This window comes from Sarcophilus harrisii, chromosome 3, assembly GCF_902635505.1.
Source record: "Sarcophilus harrisii chromosome 3, mSarHar1.11, whole genome shotgun sequence".
In the NCBI taxonomy this organism is placed as follows: Eukaryota; Metazoa; Chordata; class Mammalia; order Dasyuromorphia; family Dasyuridae; genus Sarcophilus; species Sarcophilus harrisii.
The window spans coordinates 533,043,894-533,063,784 of record NC_045428.1 but is presented as its reverse complement, the minus strand read 5'-3'; the positions used below and the strand labels follow the sequence as shown (position 1 = coordinate 533,063,784).

General features: G+C 35.2%; 1 protein-coding gene across 1 annotated transcript; it reads right to left on the bottom strand.

The window, feature by feature from the left end:
* Positions 1 to 17,165: 17,165 nt before the first annotated feature.
* Positions 17,166 to 18,110, bottom strand: LOC100924911 (olfactory receptor 52R1-like). Its single transcript, XM_003764762.2, has one exon. It carries the CDS (start codon positions 18,108 to 18,110, stop codon positions 17,166 to 17,168), a length of 945 nt encoding a protein of 314 aa, XP_003764810.2.
* Between the last annotated feature and the right edge of the window lie 1,781 nt (positions 18,111 to 19,891).

Here is a 19,891-nt window from a genome sequence, read left to right as displayed (position 1 = left end):
TTTAAAATGCTTAATCAGATCTCCTCTTTGAGATTGTCTAAATTAACATCTTTAAAGACAGTCACAACAACCTTTGAGACAAATTTGATAGCAAACTCAGGTTTCCCAGACTATCTTTAAGAAATACTCAACAGCCCAATATTCATTCTTGTTACTCCCTAAATCCTGTCTCCTCACTCCTAATCTTCTCTGAGCTATATAACCTCTTCTTGCAGTATAAAACCAGGAAAATTTTAGTCAACTTTTGTATGAGCAATGAATCCTCCTCCAATCTTATAAATCTTAGCTTAGATAGAATCAGCAGCAGGTGATTTGTCACAGGAGTTGTTTGTGCTTCCTTTTCAAAAAGGACCTTGACATCATGGAGATGATGTCATGACATGCAAGTGAATTAAATTTAAGTGAGAGAGGGCTATGCAAAGTCACCAGCCTCACTTTCTCCTTCAGAGTTATCTGTGTCCCATTGGGAAGATATACATCATAAAGACTGTGATAGTCTCAGATACAGTAGGAGACTCTGGCCTTTCTAAGCTAAAGTCTTTAGCAAGTCTCATTTTGACTTCAACAATATTTGATCAGTGATTAAAGCTAGGACAGGAGTCCAATGGCATTCAAAAACCCTTCTTCAATTGGAAATCTGGCAAGAGAGGAAATGACTCTAAACTGAGATAAAAGGTCAATGGTTTCAGCACTGCTTGATAATGGTCTATTGAGAACCCTCCATTCTCCAATTGAAAAATGGTCAAAGGATATGAACAGACAATTCTCAGATGAAGAAATTGAAACTATTTCTAGTCATATGAAAAGATGCTCCAAGTCATTATTAATCAGAGAAATGCAAATTAAGACAACTCTAAGATACCACTACACACCTGTCAGATTGGCTAAGATGACAGGAAAAAATAATGATGATTGTTGGAGGGGATGCGGGAAAACTGGGACATTGATGCATTGTTGGTGGAGTTGTGAACGAATCCAACCATTTTGGAGAGTAGTTTGGAACTATGCTCAAAAAGTTATCAAACTGTGCATACCCTTTGATCCAGCAGTGTTACTACTGGGATTATATCCCAAAGAGATTATAAAGAAGGGAAAGGGACCTGTATGTGCACGGATGTTTGTGGCAGCCCTTTTTGTAGTGGCTAGAAACTGGAAACTGAATGGATGTCCATCAGTTGGAGAATGGCTGAATAAATTGTGGTATATGAAAATTATGGAATATTACTGTTCTGTAAGAAATGACCAACAGGATGATTTCAGAAAGGCCTGGAGAGACTTACACAAACTGATGCTGAGTGAAATGAGCAGGACCAGGAGATCATTATATACTTCAACAACAATACTAGATGATGACCAGTTCTGATGGATCAGGCCATCCTCAGCAACGAGATCAACCAAATCATTTCTAATGGAGCAGTAATGAACTGAACTAGCTATGCCCAGAAAAAGAACTCTGGGAGATGACTAAAACCATTACATTAAATTCTAATCCCTATATTTATGCACACATGCATTTTTGATTTCGTTCACAAGCTAATTGTACAATAATTCAGAGTCTGATTCTTTTTGTACAGCAAAATAATGTTTTGGTCATGTATACTTATTGTGTATCTAAGTTATATTTTAATATATTTAACATCTACTGGTCATCCTGCCATCTAGGGGAGGGGGTGGGGGTGGGGGTAAGAGGTGAAAAATTGGAACAAGAGGTTTGGCAATTGTTAATGCTGTAAAGTTACCCATGTATATATCCTGTAAATAAAAGGCTATTAAATAAATTAAAAAAAAATAAAAAAATAAAAGAGAACCCTATGGAAGTGTTCAGTCCATGTGTCTAGGATCATGTACTTAATACTAATAAATGTAGCTCTGTCAAAATTGAGTAGAGGAGATGCACCATATTATTTGGCACATAAATAGCCTTCAAGATATTATAAAAGTACATTCAACTGTTACTATCTTGAAAAGGATCCCCATGTAGGACATTGAGTGAGGAACCTGAGAGAAGTTTTTTCCGAGGGGACTGGAGTGGGGGAATGGAGTCCTCACTGTTGAAGAGAGCCACGTCCATCAGAACTGATCATCATATAATATTGTTATTGAAATATATAATGATCTCCTGGTCCTGCCAAGATGATCTTGTAAACTGGTTTCCTTTTATACTGAAATTGACATTGAAAGGGAGTAGAAGCTGAGTCAATGAATATTAACCACCCATTTTAGATACAGCTGTGATTGTGATATTGATGGTGATCATGAAGAAAGATCCAGAAAAAGAAAATGAGGGTTGAACATCATGAATATTAAGTCATCTACCATATTGCTAAGAACTAAGGGAATTTTAAAATGGGTCATGAAATATCAGAGGAAGTGAACCAAGTTAGCTCTCTTCAAATATTTTAAGGATTGTCATTTCAACAAGGATAAAGAAAGATTTATTCTGCTTGGCTCCAGATGGAAGTTTCAGAAGTAGGAGTCCTATCAAATACTACCAAATACCTGCCTTTATATTTTATGTTCCTTAGTAGGATGGCTCGCAAATGTGTTTTTATTGTTAGTGTTATAAAGTACAAAACATGTATGAAGATTTCTGTCATTTTATCAAAACATTACATTATAGGGTTGAAACTCATTCCATGACTATAGTAACTTATTTATTAATATTTATATTCATGAGTTGTCTGAAATTGATAGTTCAGATGACAATCCTTCAATCAATTTGTGTCCAATTTCTGATTCAAAGGAAATTTTAATATCCTCTATATCAAAGGTTCTTAAACTTTGAGTGTAGTCAAATAATTGAATGTAGAGATCTCAAAATATCAAAATATGTTAACTCTGAAAAACATTGAATATGCTCTGTGTCCTGCATGTTCAAATATTTCCTCAAGATTTAATTCTTTATGTAGAAATCAACAAGAAGACATCTTTTATATTTAACAAACGATAAACTTGTATGTATAACAAAGCATTATTTTAAAATAAATTTCTTTATTATTTGTTATAAGTAAATGTTTGATTTTTATACTTAATTTTATACTTGCATATCTAGGATTAAGTAAAAGTTTCTTGGGATAAAAATGATAGATGGAAAAAATTTAAGAAGGCCTGCACTATACCACACTGATTTTTGGTTATTATTAATAATAGAGTTTTGTTGAATATTTTGTCTGACTTTGGAAAACATACTTTAAGAAAAATATCATCAAACCAGACAGTTTTCAGAGGAGTAATAAAGTAACCAGAATGGTATGATGTTAAGAAACAATGATGTATAATAAATGATTGTACTACCTAGGGTCATGTTGAGTGGGAAAGAGAAAATTTAACGGAAGGAGGGAGCAAGAGAAGAAAAGAGGAAGAAAAAAAGAAGGGAGAGAGGGAGGAGAGGCTTATTAAGTATTTGCTAAGTCCCAGACATTGTCCTAAGGGACAAAGGATCTAAGATTTCAGAAGTAATGGCCAGGAAAGAGAGTTTTTGTCCAAGCAATCACAGAAACTGTGAATGTGAGGAAGGAGGAAGGAAGAAAGGAACACAGAAGACAAGGGAGGAAGGAAAGGAAGGATAGAGCAGTATATTTTAGAAACACATATTGGCAGAACTAAAAGTAGTTTACTATTATTTATCAAATGAAATTCAAATATTGCTAAAAAAAAAAATTCAAGTTTAATGAAGAAGAGCCAGTACTTTCTCCAAGTAATTTGTGGCACTAAAAAATTCAATTAAATTGAAGTTCCTGGAATTCTTGACTTCTTGAATACCCATAGGGAGACAGAATCTCAGATTAAACTGAACTCATTAAAGAGATTTACTGTCCTTCCTTTTGATAGCCTAAATGAATGAATTCAAAACATTTAGTGTTTGATTTCACAACAATCTTGTTTCTCTACTGCTGAACCCAGAAATTCTGAAGATTCAGGAATCCATCAGAGGCCATTCTAACATTATTCTTATTGAAGACTACAACCTCTTCCTCATATGAGATAATGAAAAGGACTTTTAGGGGATTCCATAAAATCAATTTATCAATTTACAAGTATTTACTAAATGCTTACTATGTCCCAAGCACTATGCTAAGCACTGATAAGAGATAGAAGAAAGACCTCCTCTCTCCATAAAAAAGGAAAAAAAACAAAACAGACATAATACATGTTAGTGGAAGATTTTAGATACAGAGAATCAGGATTTATTTAAATCCTTCAACCACCACTTAAGTATTGTAGGAAATGGGACAGGTAAATTTAAGCCTCCAAGCCTCTGTCTCCCACTTTATAAAATAAACACAATCATAATTAAAATCCTATCTCAAAGATATTCTCAATAATTCTCCTGGCCCATCTCAAAGGGAGAGACCATGAAACTGGGGTAAAGAGTAATGTTTATTGACTGACCTTGATTCATCCCCCACTACCTATTTTTTCCGTTTCATCAATTTCGTTTTTCTTTCTTTCTTTTTTTTTTTTTTTTGGCTGAGGCAATTGGGATTAAGTGACTTGCCCAGGGTCACACAGCCAGGACGTTTTAAGTATCTAAGGCCAGATTTGAACTCAGGTCCTTCTGACTTAAGGGCTGGTGTTCTATTCACTGCACCACTTAGGTGGCTCCTATTTCAAAAAATTCTAAAAGAATTTTGGTTGTAATCTGAAATTTAGAATTGAAAACTAAATCATAGATTTATTTTAGATTCATTGGCATGATTATACATACGGGTGTAGGCTACCATTCTTTTATTAGATGTGGGTGTTCCTTAGCCTGGCTTGAGACCTCCTCCCACTTCACTGATTATTGAGGGAGGTGGAAAGAATCCCAGTGGTGCTCACCCCTTCTGTATGCCCCTTGCTGATTAGATGACATTTCTTTAACTTTAAACATTTCCCTGACAGGACAGCTTCTCATTTCTCAATCCATGAATAGTGATTTGGGCTAGCCAACCAAGTGAGGGCTTTACAAAGAGGCTCATTGAGTTTTGGCTGTAGAAATGTATCCAAGTGGAGAAATATTCAGAAGTTGATAGAGAAAGTTAGATGTCAAAGGGAAGAAAATCCATGGTGCTAAGTGTCAAGGACGTGGGGTGCTAGGTACTCAAACTAAATAGAAAAGACTCCTTCAGGAAGGTGTGATCTTAGTTGGGATTTGAAAGAAGTTTGAGGACCTAGGAGACACAGATGAGTGAGGCCATTCCAAGTGTGGTAGACAAAAGACAAATATTAAGTCAAAATGTCCAAACTTGTTAGGTTCAGGACTTGTTTTGAGCAATAGCAAGGAAGTCAAGGAACTACTAGTTGATGTGGTAAATAGAATACTGATGAGATCCTGGGTAGCTGGGTGCTCCATTCATGGGGAAAAAACCTGAAACACTGATAGTAATAAAATACTTCCAGGAGCAAAAGGAAGGGTACTGATGGCAATAGCTCAGCCTTGAATAAACCTTTTGTTTTTAAGTAGATCTTTTGTCCAAGGGGACTTTCTTTTTTTTATTTTTTTTTTATTTATTATATCTTTTTATTTACAAGTTATATGCATGGGTAATTTTACAGCACTGACACCAAACCTTTTGTTCCAATTTTTCCCCTCCTTCTCCCCACCCCCTCCCCCAGATGGCAGGTTCACCAATACATGTTAAATATGTTAAAGTATAAATTAAGTAAAATATAAGTTTACATGTGCAAACAGTTATTTTGCTGTACAAAAAGAATTGCACTTTAAAATAGTGTACAATTAGCCTGTGAAGGAAATAAACAATGCAGGCAGACAATAGAGGGATTAGGAATTCTATGTAGTGGTTCATACTCATTTCCCAGAGTTATTTCGCTGGGGGTAACTGGTTCAATTCATTGCTGCCCTATTGCAATTGTTTTGGTTCATCTCATTGTTGAAGAGGGCCATGTCCATCAGAATTAATCATCATATAGTATTGTTGTTGAAATATATAATGATCTCCTGGTTCTGCTCATTTCACTCAGCATCAGTTTATGTAAGTCTCTCCAGGCCTTTTTGAAATCATCCTGTTAGTAGTCATTTCTTACCGAAAAATAATATTCCATAACATTCATATACTACAATTTATTCAGCCATTCTCCAACTGATGGGCATTCACTCAGTTTCCAATTTCTGGCCACTACAAAAAGGGCTTCCACAAACATTCTTGCACATACAGGTCCCTTTCCCTTATTTAATATCTCTTTGGGATATAAGTCCAGTAGTAACACTGCTGGATCAAAGGGTATGCACAGTTCGATAACTTTTTGAGCATAGTTCCAAATCGCTCTCCAGAATGGCTGGATGTATTCACAATTCCACCAACAATGTATCAGTGCATGGGTATTGGATTTTATCAAAAACTTTTTTCCTGTATCTATTCAGATAATCATATGGTTTTTTTTATTAGTTTGATTATAGATATAGCCAATTATGCTAATAAGTTTTCCTAATATTGAACCAGCCCTGCATTGCTGGTATAAATCATACTTGATCACGGAATACTATTCTGAGGATGACTTGCTGTAATTTATTTGCTAATATTTTATTGAAGATTTTTGCATCAATATTCATTAGGGAAATTGGTCTATAATTTTCTTTCTCTGTTTTGACCTTACCTGGTTTAGGTATCAGCATCACATCTGTGTCATAAAAGGAATTTAGTAGAACTCCTTCTTTCCTTATTTTTCCAATAGTTTGCATAGTATTAGAATTAATTGTTTTTTTGTTTTTATTATAGTAACTTTTTATTGACAGAATCCATGCCTGGGTAATTTTTTTTTACATTATCCCTTGCACTCACTTCTGTTCCGATTTTTCCCTCCCACCCTCCACCCCCTCCCCTAGATGGCAAGCAGTCCTATATATGTTGAATATGTCCTAGTATATCCTAGATACAATGTATGTGTGCAGATCCAAACAGTTTTCTTGTTGCACAGGGAGAATTGGATTCAGAAGGTAGAAGTAACCCGGGAAGAAAAACAAAAATGCAAACAGTTTACATTCATTTCCCAGTGTTTTGTTTTTTTTTTTTTCCTTTGGGTGTAGCTGTTTCTGTCCATCATTGATCAATTGAAACTGAATTAGGTCTCTTTGTCAAAGAAATCCGCTTCCATCAAATTACATCTTCATACAGTATCGTTGTTGACATATATAATGATCTCTTGGTTCTGCTCATTTCACTTAGCATCAGTTCATGTAATTCTCTCCAAGCTTCTCTGTATTCATCTTGCTGGTCATTTCTTACAGAACAATAATAGAATTAATTGTTTTTTAAATGTTTGGTAGAATTTACATGTAAATCCATCTGACCCTGGAGATTTTTTCTTAGGAAGCTGATTAATAGCTTTTTTCTATTTCTTTTTCTAAAATGGGCTATTTAAGTAATTTATTCACTTTTCTATTAATCTGGGCAATCTCTATTTCACTTAGATTATCAGATTTATTGACATATAGTTGTGCAAGATAACTCCTAATTATTGCTCTGATTTCCTTTTCATTGGTGGAAAAGTTCATTTTTGATACCAGCAATTTGATTTTCTTCTTTCCTTTCTCCAATCAAATTAACTAAAGTTTTATTTATTTTGTTATTTTTTTCAAAACACTAACTCTTACTTTTGTTTATTAATTCAATAGTTTTCTTACTTTCAATTTTATTAATTACCCTTTTATTTTTAAAATTCCTAATTTGGCATTTAATTGGGGAGGGGGTAATTTGTTCTTTTTCTAACTTTTTTAGTTGCAAGCCCAATTCATTGATCTTCTTTCTCTATTTTATGCAAGTAAAGCATTTAGAGATATAAAATTTTCTCTAATAACCACTTTGGTTGCATCCCACAAATTTTGGTATGTTGTCTCATTGCTGTCATTGTGTTGCATGAAATTATTGACGATGTCTATGATTTGTTGCTTCACCCACTCATTCCTTAGGATAAGATTTTTTGGTTTCCAATTAATTTTTGATCTATTTCCCCCTAGCCTTTTATTGCATGTAATTTTTATGGCATTATGATGTGAGAAAAATGCATTTACTATTTCTGCCTTTCTGTATTTGATTTTGAGATTTGTATGCCTTAATACATGGTTATTTTTGTATTGGTTTCATGTACTACCAAGAAAAAAGTACATTCCTTTCTGTCTCTGTTATGCACCAGAACTCTGAAACAAGGACCTTACAAGTTGTTAAGTCAGTAGAATTGATGATACAATGGTTATCTAGTTTAGCATGGTGAGGAATAGTTCTCCAAGTTCAGTATGATTGCTTTAATCTTACAACAAATAATGGTTTCCTAATGATATAATGATTGGTTTATACTCAGTATAGAGCATATAAGCTGTGACTCAGAACCAGAGAAGACAAGTGGACTGGAGGCAAGAGCTCAAGCTCTCAGAGTCAAGGAGAGCCAGAGTCATTCATCCCATCTCACACCACCGTGGTGGCACGCTCTCCTCCTTCATTTCTCCACTGAGACTAAGGCCTGTCTGAGCCAGAGACAGATTCAGAAAAGGGATACAGAGACAGATTCTTTCCATCATTCACTTTTGTGTTGGCTGGAGGCTGAAGCACAAGCCCTAATGACTCAGAATCGGATTCATTCATCTTTATCTCACACCACTGTGATGGCAGGCCTATCCTACTTAGCTTCACTGAAACCAAGATTCCCAAAGGCCTTTAAGAAAGCAAGCCCAGGTTCCAGGCAAGGAAATTAGACTGTGAAGGAGATAATAAAAGATTTGGACTTTAATACCAGGCTATTCTTGTGGTGATTATTCAACTGAAACAAAGGCTTCTCCAAAGACCTCTACAAAACCAACTAAGAGCATTACATGTCTCCAATTAATTTTCTTCAAATGTCTATCATATCTAACTTTTCTAGAATTCTATTTACCTCCTTAACTTTTTTTTTATTTTGTGATTCAATTTATCTAGTTCTGAGAGAGCAAGTTGAGATCCCCCTCTAGTATACTTTTGCTGTCTAATTCTTCTTGCAGCTCTCTTAATTTCTAAGAATTTGGATGCTATATCACTTGGTGCATATATGTTTACTTACTACTTAATTATCTATAGTATCTTTAAATAGGATGCAGTTTTCTTCCTTATTTTTTAAAATTAGATCTATTTTTGCTTTTGCTTTGTCTGAGATCAGGATTGTTACCCTTGCTCTTTTTACTTCATCTGAAGCATAATAGACTTTGCTCTAGCCTTTTGCCTTTACTCTGAAAGTATCACTCTCCTTTAAACAGTTTCTTGTTTCTTGTAAACAACAAATTGTAGGATTCTGACTTTTAATCCAGTCTGCTCCCTACTTCCATTTTATGGGGGAGTTCATTCCATTCACATTCACAGATCAAACCACTAACTCTTTATTTCCTTCCATTTTGTTTACCCCTAATTATACTTTTTTCTTTCCTTTCCCCATTTCCCTCCTCCCAAATATTTGCTTCTAACTATGCCCTCCCTCAAACAGCCCTCCCCTTTTGTAGCCCCTCCTCCTTTCTTATACCTTTCCTCTTCTACTTTTATTCTCCCTTCTATTATCCTCCCCCCTTTTCTCTCTCCAGCCCCCTTCCCTCTTCTACTTCCCTATAGAATGAAATAAGCTTCTCTGTGAAGCTAAATGTGTCTGATATTCTCTCTTTGAGCCAAATCTGATGAGAGTAAGATCCACACAATGCTTGTCCCTCCCACCCTTCTTTCCCTCAATTGTAATAGGTCTTTTTTGCCTCTGCATGAGATGCAATTTACTGTTTTAAATCAATTTTCCTCTTCTTCCAGCAGAATTCCCTTTTATCCTTTAGTTTCTTTTTTATATCATCATAGTAAAATCAAATTATACCTTCACCCTCTAAGTATATCCATAACAGAGATACAGATCTCAAGAGTATATAGGGAGGATACAAGCTTTTTAACTTTTTTTTTCCCCTGCAGTAATTGAGGTTAAGTGATTTGCCTAGGTTCACACAGCTAGGAAATGTTAAGTGTTTGAGACTACATTTAAATTCAGTTCCTTCTAACTTCAGGGCTCATGCTCTAACTGCTGTGCCATTTAGCAGCCCCAGATTTTTAACTTTAAAAAAAAGTTTCCTTTTTTACCTTTTTATGCTTCTCTTGAGTTCTATATTTGAAGATCAAATTTTCTGTTCATCTCTGGTCTTTTCATTAGAAATAAATGAAATTTACTTGTTTCACTGAATGACCATCTTTTCCACTGAAAGATGATGTTCAATTTTGCTGAATAGTTGATTCTGCAATCCACGTTCCTTTGCCTTTCAGAATACCAGATTCCATGCCCTTCCATCCTTTAAAGTGGAAGCTACTAGGTCCTAGGTAATCCTGATTGTGGTTCCTCAATATTTGAATTGTTTCCTTTTGGTTTTTTGCAAAATTTTCTCATTGATTTGATTATTCTGAAATTTAGCTACCATGCTTCTTGAACTTTTCATTTTGGGATCTCTTTCAGGAGGTGACAGGTGAATTCTTTTAATTGCTATTTTACTCTCTGGTTGTAGGATATCAGGGCAGTTTTCCTTGATGTTTTCCTGAAATATGATGTCTAGGCTCTTTTTTTCATCATGGTTTTCTGGTTTTCATTAAATTGGTTTCTTTTTCATATCTATTTTGTAAGGAGTTATATGCTTTTTTCCTTTCATCAAACCTTTTTTTTTTTAATGCGTTTTCTTCAGATAAATTCTGTTTTTCCTTTTCTAGACTGTCATGTCAAGTTCTCATTTCCTTTCCCTGTTTTTCTTCTAACTCTCTTTTAAGTTCTTTTTGAATTTTTCCAAGATAGCCTTGTGAAATGAGGACCAACTCATATCACCCTTTGGGGCTTCATCTGGTAATGATTTATCTTTAGGATCCTCAGGGTTTCAGGTCTGCTCTTCTCTTTCTCTATAAAAGCTGTCTATGGATAGAGTTTTTTGCTTTTTTTGCTCATTTTTTTAAAAATTGAGGTCTGCTCTTAAGATAAAGGGGCACCATCCACTTTGGTTACTCTGGGGACAGTGCACTGACTGACTTCTAGTGCTAAGTAGATGTAGCCAGGCCCCACATTATTCTGGGTTCAGAGGCTCACTGTTTGTATTTGTTTTTGATGTCTCACAGCTAATCTACTGAACCACTAACTTGTAACCATGACAAAATAGCCTAAGAACCTCACAGTAGATTTCCTGGTTCATGGATACTGCAGTGCCCTGGCTCCCCAACCCAACCCCCTGTCCTGGCTCCCTGCTCTGTGTCTTTCACTCCAAAATCAATTCAGAAGCTTGATCACCAGATCCAAGGAATAGGAGGAGGAACTCAAATAGAGATGTGTCTACTCTCTGCCATCTTCTAAAGTGTTCTTTCGTATGACTATTGATAGTTTTATTTCTTCTTCTGAAAACTATCTATTCCTATCCTATGACCATTTGTCCATAGAAAACTTGACTCATTTCCTCTATATTTGTGAAATGCAACCTTTATCAGAAGCACTATAAAATTTCCCCTATTTCTTTCTTTTCATCTAATTTTAGCTGCATTGGTTTGTTTGTGCAAAATATTTTAAATTTAAAATTGTTGAATCTTTACAAAGTGTTAAGACATTGGAATTGATAGAGACAATAGTTATCTGATTTGGCATGGTTCAATGTGATTGATTTGATCTTAGAAAGAGATATTTTGGGCCAGAACTTGAAACAAGGTACTAAGTGGAACTGATAGAACAATGCTTGTGTTCACACCTTTAGAGAGCTCATAAGTATCTAAGTACTTAATGAAGTTCACACGTTTGGGAGAGTTCAGGGTTAGGGTTTTGCACTCTGGAAGATAACCCAGAATCCCTCTCCCTCCAGAAGGCAGAGTTAACCTTTGGGAGATCACATGTATAGAGGGAGCTCTTGGAGCTTGAGGACTGACTGGACGTATTTACTTGAGGTACTTACTTGAGTTAGTTACTTGAGGAGTTGCTAGAAACTCTGGGAGCTCGAGAGTTTTATTTGGAGTCGGAGAGAGCTCTTGGAACCCACAAGCCCTATCTTCGAGGCAAGAGATTCATTGCATCTTCTACCTTGGTGCTGGCTGGAGGCTGAAGAAAGCAGAGGCAGAAGCCAAGGACAAAGCTGCAAGATCTCTTGGAGCCAGGCAGAGAGATAGTCCTCAACTAACCGGGATAATTTGGAAGAAATAAACTTTTGTAATTTTTACCAGCTGGCTGCAATTTTGGAGTAATTATTTATTTCAACTGAGACTAAGGCTGCCTCCAGAAAACCTTCACATAAAATAATCAAAAAGTGTTTAAGACCATCTCTCTTTCTCTCATTTGGTCACAAATTTTTCACCTTTTGTCCTTCCAGATGAATTGTATTGGGGTGTTTTTTTTTGCTAGCTTTATAAATAATTTTTTGACAGTTTGATTATTAAATGACATTGAATAAATACATTAATTTAGGTAGAATTGTCATTTTTTTATATTGGCTTTTTTATTAAAGTAATATTTCTCTAGCTGTTTAGATTTGTTTTTATTTATGGAAAAGAATTTTAAGGGAGGTAGAACTAAGATAGAGGAGAGAAGGTAGGAACTTATTTGAGTTCTCAAAATTCTTTTTCCCACTAGGTTGGGAGTCCAGTGCACAGTTCCAGCAGAGGCCATGCCAGCACAACTCCAGCCCCAGCCTGCCCCCAGTCTTGGCCCTAGTATGAGGCTCATTGTCAGTAAAGCAATAAAAGGCCTTGGGACTCTGAATTAGCAATAGTACTTATGATTTCTAAAGCTTTAAATAAAAAACCACCAAAAACAACTTTGAAGGTCAGCAGTCTGTCAGTAAGGTGAGAAGGTCTTGAAAAATCAGCAAACCAGAAATAGATATAAGTAATGGTGGCAGCTGAAACTTCTATAGGCCTCAGTTCACAAGAAATCTCTACTAGTGTTGAAGAAGAACTTTGTTGCTTTAACACACTAACAACTTATAACCACAGTGGAGGGGGAACACTCCTCATAGCTACGGAGTAGGAAAGAGTGCTTGTGGTCAGGTCCTCAGAAGGAACTCTGGAAATATCTTAGGATAATGTATACTCCATCCTGGAATCAGAGTAAGACTGATCAGAGTCTTACTTTAACAAACAATAAAAATCCAAGTAATACTTTGGAGAAATGATGAGACAACAAAAAAAAAATTCTGATGATAGAAAGTTAACATGATGACAAGGAAGATCAAAACCCATACTCATAAGAAGATAACAAAATCAAAGCTCCTTTATCCAAAGCTTCCAAGAAAAATAAGAATTGGGCTCAGACTATGGAAAGAGCTCAAAAGAGATTTTGAAAATTAAATAAGAAAGGCAGAGGAAAAATTGGGAAGAGAATTAAGAGTGGCAAAAGGAAATACAAAAAGCTAATGAAAATAATGCCTTAAAAGGCAAAATAGGCCAAATGGGAAAGGAAGTGCAAAAGCTCACTGAGGTAAATAAATAATCCCTTCAAAATTAGAATTGATCAAATGAAAGTTAATGACTTTATGAGAAATCAAGATGCAATAAAATAAATTCAAAAGAATAAAAAAAATAGGAAAAATATGAAATATTTCATACAGTAGACCTGGAAAATATATCCAGGAGCAATAATTTAAAAATTATTTGCCTACCTAAAAGCCATTTTCAAAAAAAGAGTCTGTCTTTTTGAAGTGGCATAGAATTGGAAAATGAATAAATCCCAATCAATTGGGGAATGCCTGAATAAGTGATATTACATGAACATCATGGAATATTACTATTCTATAAAAAATTATAAACAAATTGACTTTAGAAAGGTCTAGAAACAAGTTCTGTATAACAGAACCCACAAAAGTATACAGCAAAAAAAAAAAAAAAAAAATCCAGGCCAAAACAACTTGGATTGCAATTCAGTATCACACCATTACAGACCAGGCACCAGCAAACCAGGTTTATGCCTAGGAAGTGGCTAAATCAGTGGCTGCTGTAGGTCTCATTCCACAGACTACTAGTAAGAGAGTTGAACAACTAATCAAAAGGAGATCACAGAGGTTTTTTTTGCTGTCAGTGAAGGAAGGACTCTTGCTTTGCCCATGCTTAGATCTGGTTATAGTCTTGGGTAGTAGCCCAGGAGGAGGGCAAGCACTAGCACACCAGTTCTTGCATCTGTAAAAGAGTGGGGACCCTCATTACAGTTCCAGACCAGAAAAGAGTGCTTGTGGTCACTCACAAACCAAAGTATAGAGGACATGCAGGACCCTAACCTTGGGCCTTAGAATAGCTTCTGAAAATTATTAACATAAAAGTTTCTAAAATCGTGTTATGTTATGTTAAGCTTGCTGGGATCATAGAAGGAACACTTGTCTTGTTAACTATTCTGTGAATTCAAGTAGCCAAATTGCTGTTTTGATTGTTTTTAATATAACAGATCTTATAGCTAAGCTACTGTCTGAAAAAGATCCTGTTTTTTAGCAATCTTAGTATTCCTAACTTGGCTTAGCGCCAAAATTATAGTTTATAAGCGTTCTTCCCCCTGATCCTAATTGCCAGTTAATGACCCATGCTATTTAGTCTGCCTGCTTTAGCCAAATAAAGTTTTGATTTAAAGAGAATCCTGTGCAAATGTTCTCTTCTGAATCAAATGCTCTCCTGGAAGTACAGGCCAGGAGAATAGTAAACATCTCTTCTTAGATCATATCACTTTGGAACAGGTGAAATCTAATAGGTCCTAAGAAGTATCTTTGAAAATAGCTGCACAAGCTCCTTTGCAGTGGCCAGAAACTGGAAACTGAGTGGATGCCCATCAATTGGAGGAGAATGGTTGAATAAATTGTGGTATATGAATATTATAGAATATTATTGTTCTGTAAGTAATGACCAACAGGATGATTTCAGAAAGGCCTGGAGAGACTTATATGAACTGATGCTGAGTGAAATGAGCAGGACCAGGAGATCATTATATACTTCAACAATAATACTATATGATGATCAATTCTGATGGATGTGGCCCACTTAAACAATGAGATGAACCAAATCAGTTCCAATAGAGCAGTAATGAACTGAACTAGCTACACCCAGGGAAAGAACTCTGGGAGATGACTATGAACCACTACATAGAATTCTCAATCCCTCTATTTTTGTTTGCCTGCATTTTTTATTTCCTTCATAGGCTAATTGTACACTATTTCAAAGTCCAACTCTTTTTATACAGCAAAATAATTGTTTGGACATGTATACATATATTGTATTTAACTTATACTTTAACATATTTAACATGTATTAGTCAACCTGCCATCTGGGGGAAGGGGTGAGGGGAAGGAAGGAAAAAGTTGGAACAAAAGGATTTGCAACTGTCAATGCTGAAAAATTACCTATGCATATATTTGTAAATAAAAAGCTATATAAAAAAATTTTAAAAATAAAATATAAGGTATCATAAAAATAAAAATAATTGGAGCCAAAAAAAAAAAGAAAAGAAAAGAAAAGAAAATAGCTGCACAAAATCACTGAAGATTGTGTACCTTCTATCTTAAAACAGAATGCCACTTTAGCAAATAGTTAAAAGTTAGGAAATAAGGTGGATAGATAAATGGGTAAATAACAGGAAAAATAAATCCTGACATAGAAAGTTATTATGGTAAAAAAAATATATGAAAACATACAAAAAAATAGCAAAGTCAAAACTCTTATATCCAAAGCCTTAAAGAAAAAATATGAATTGGTCTCAGGCCACAGAAGAGTTCAAAAAGAATTTTAAAAATCAAGTAAGAGCAGTTTTAAAAATTGGAAAGAGAAATGAAAGGGACATAAGAAAATCATGAAAAAAGTGAACAGCTTGGAGTCACACACACACACACACACACACAGAGGAAAAAAATAACACCTTAAAAGGAGAATAAGCCAAGTGGGATTAGCAAAAGAGACAGAAACAGACACACAGAGACACACAGAGAGACAAAGGGTAGTGGGGTAAGAGAGAGTTGGAGGAAGGGAAGGAGGGAGGGGGAAACAGAGAGAGACAGAACCAGAAAGAGAAGAGATAGATGACTAGAAAATTAATGGCATTGTTTTCTGGATTACATTCACCTCACCTTGCATCAGTGTATGTCTTCCCAGGTAATTTAAAAATCCATTCCTTTCATGATGTTACAGCACAAGAATATTTCATAACATTCATTTGCCATACCTTGTTTATCATTATTCCCCAATTGATAGGCACTCCTTTAGTTTAAAAGTCTTTGTTAATACAAAAAGAACTGCTATAAAAATTTTTGTATGGGTAGATCATTTCCTTCTTTTTTTGATATTTTTGAAATATAGAACTAGTTTTAAAATCACTATGTCAAAGAATATTCAGTTTAATAATGTTCTGATCATATTTTTAATTATTTCTACTACCTTTTCACAACAGACTGCTGAATATAGTCACATACACACATAGAGTAGCTAGAATCTCTGTATCCCAATAAATACAGAGATAGTTTTTCTTTCAAACATCAGATGCAAAGAGAGGCATCATGGAATAGCATCACAGAATTACTCAAAAGATTTGTAATTGTATCAGTGTGAAGAACTCCTGTCATGTATCACAAATTATCTGATACTTAAATAATTATCAAAGAACTGGTTGAGATATTCTGAGGTTCAGTTACTTTCCAGGGTCATATAGCTAATAAATATGAGAGGTAGAATTTGAATATAGATCTATGAAGTTTTATGTAATATTACCATTCATCATTGTGATATTAAAGAAATGAAATTGTCCCATTAAGTGTTAATTCAAACCCAGGAGTCTTCTTGGATATTAATTTCTCATTTGATAAGATTGTAAAATTTCTCTCATACTAATCAAGTATAATTTCATTTAAATGAAAACTTCCCTTAACAACAGTTCAAATTTAAAATGTCTTCATTTACAGGCCCTTTATTACAACACAATATTTATATACAACTTAGAAAATTTTTATAATGTTTTTAGAACAGATTTATCCAATTGCTCAGGCTCAGAATAATGATTCTTATTTTCTTCTTCATAAAGTTAACATCTGTAGCACTATTCCCCTAGCCTGTTACAAGGATGTTCCCTAATCTCAGATACAGTGAAAACCAAGATTGCTCTGAAAGCTATGTTGGACAAAAGCTCAAGTTTTCCTTCAAGTTACTTTCATGCCTTCATCTGGATCAATTGAACAGTATGGAGATACATTAGCCTATGTCTCAGGGAACCTTCTGGCAAAAGGTATTTACTACTCTATCCCGAATCTGTTTGGTTTTCACCCCATAGATGATGGGATTCAGCATTGGAGGAACCAGGAGGTAGACATTAGCCAACATTACATGGACTGCTCGGGGTACATGATGCCCAAAACGATGGGAAAGAAAAGTGAAGAGGGCAGGTATATACAAGGCCAGGATAACACAGATATGTGATGCACATGTGCCAAATGCCTTGAGTCGGGCATCCCCTGATGGCAGCCGTAATACAGTCTGTAAAATCATGATATAGGATACAGCAATGATTATGATGTCAAAACCAACCACAGAGAAAGCCGCAACAAGTCCATATACACGGTTTGCTCTGGTGTCTGCACATACAAGTTTTAGTACAGCCATATGCTCACAGTATGACTGGGGGATGATTCTATTAGAGCAAAAGGGCTTCCAGGTGACCATAAAACAAAAGGGGCTCACCCACAACACACCTCTTACCATCACTGCTATACCTAGTTTAGTTACTGCTGAGGTAGATAAAATAGTTGAATGGCGTAATGGAAAGCAGATGGCCACATAACGATCCAGGGCCATTGCCATCAGAATCCCTGACTCCACAGAAGAGAAAGTATGAATGAAGAAAACCTGAGTAAGACAGGCATGATACTCAATCTCACAAGAATCAAACCAGAAGACTCCCAGCATCTTGGGAAGAGTAGAAGAGGACAGAACTAAGTCACTAAAAGCCAGCATGGCCAGGAAGAGGTACATGGGCTCATGGAGGGTGTGGTCAGTACGGATCACATGAAGAATGGTGATATTTCCCACCAGGGCCATAGCATACATGGCACAAAATGGGAAGGCAATCCAAAACTGGGCTTTTTCCAACCCTGGAATTCCAAGCAGGATGAAAAAAGGAGGATGGAAAGAGTTGTTCCCAGATGTTGACATGATGGAATCCTTTCTGCATGTCACACTTGACAAAGGAATTCTCTCTCCCTATAGGAAAAAAATTTTCATCAAACCAACTAAAAATGAGTATTTATTACACATTTAAAAATGATAAGATTCTATAGAAACATGAAAAAATTGAAGACATTCAAAGAAAACAAGGTGGTAAGAAAACTGAATGCTCTGGAGAGTAAATTTACCTGTTCAATAAAAAGTTATTTTTCCTTTTAAAAAAGAATTTTAAAAGGTATAAAAAATAAACGAAATTTTGCCTATTAGATCATGTAACTATGACTAAGCCATGAACATCACTTAGTAGATAATTAATTATTATTGAATTCTTTTGCTCTTTTTTTTTTCATCTTGAAAGTTACATCTACAGGCAGCTAGGTGGCACAGTGGATAGAGCACCAGCCCTGAAGTCAGGAGGACCTGAGTTCAAATTTGACCTCAGACACTTAACACTTCCTAGCTGTGTGACTCTGACGATGTCACTTAGCCCCAATTGCCTCAGCAAAAAGAAAGAAAGTTAAATAAACAAATAAGAACATAGAAAACATTGCCATCAAATGTCACTGTAAAATTAAACCCTTCACTTTTTAAAATCTAACCCTTTCCATACAATTTTTATCAAAAGCTTTATTTTTTCCTCCTTTTTGACAGAAAAAAGAAAAGTCATCTATGTTTGGTCCCTTTGCATTGTTTCAATGTTCTTTGTAAATAATAATAATAAATGACAAAAAAAAATTCCCAGAGATAAAAAATGAACACATTGTTTTAATAAGGACTGGTGATGACACAGAGTAGAGAAGATAGCAGAACTGATAAAATGTGAAAGTTGTCCTTTGGCTCTGCAAGACATATCCTTTTTACCTCCAAATTTCTTGACTATTTTCTTACAAGTTTCCTTTCATAAATTCATATTCTTCTTGTAAAATATGAGTCAAGGGTTTTTTGTCTTCTAGAAATTGACCTTGTTTTCCTCAAGCATGTTTTGTTCCCAAAGGTTACACATTTTTAGAATTTGAAGGGAATCTAGTAGCTATCTTCTCCGACACTTTACCTGAAAAGTAATTCTCACCACAATATGCCCAACAACTGGCCATCTACTCTTTCTCTAAATATCTTATATAAAGAGGAACCCACATCCTCCCAAGATGCCCATTCCATTTTTGCACAGATTGATTGTAAGGAAGTTATATTGCCCCTGATACCAATGTTAAACTCTCTTCTTTGTAATTTCCAACTAATTTTGTATTTTGGAAAACTATTTTATATGAGTCCTTGTATTAAGAATAGAGAATATGTGAAGATAATTTGAGAAAGATCAGATACTTGTCTTTACTAAAATTTCTGCTTTAAGGATATGTTTCTATAATCAAAGTCATTGGACATTTTGCTGAGTGATTCTATTATCACAAAGTTAGAAGAGATTTTAGATAACATCTAGTCTTAACTCCCCATTATCCAGATGAGAAAATTGAGGTTAAAATGTTGAATTGATTTGCCAAAGATCATACAATTAGCAAGCAAGTGGAACAGAAAAGATTCAAATCCAGCCTTCTGACTACAAATTCATATTCCCCATTACATCAAGACAAAAGACCCAGCATTCCTTTCTTCCAAACTACCATCAATCCTGAAAGTTTGATTCTTATTGAGTGATTTTATTATAGAAAGCTCACATTGAGAAAAGTCCCCCTAAAAATTCTGTTTAGTACCCAGAATAGATTTTATAGTTTTAAATCGCAACATGGTATTTTAGACAGTTAGTGAGACTT

Coding starts and splice junctions, on each gene's coding strand:
- LOC100924911 (XM_003764762.2), bottom strand. CDS start 18,110: ATGTCAACATCTGGGAACAACTCTTTCCATCCTCCTTTTTTCATCCTG.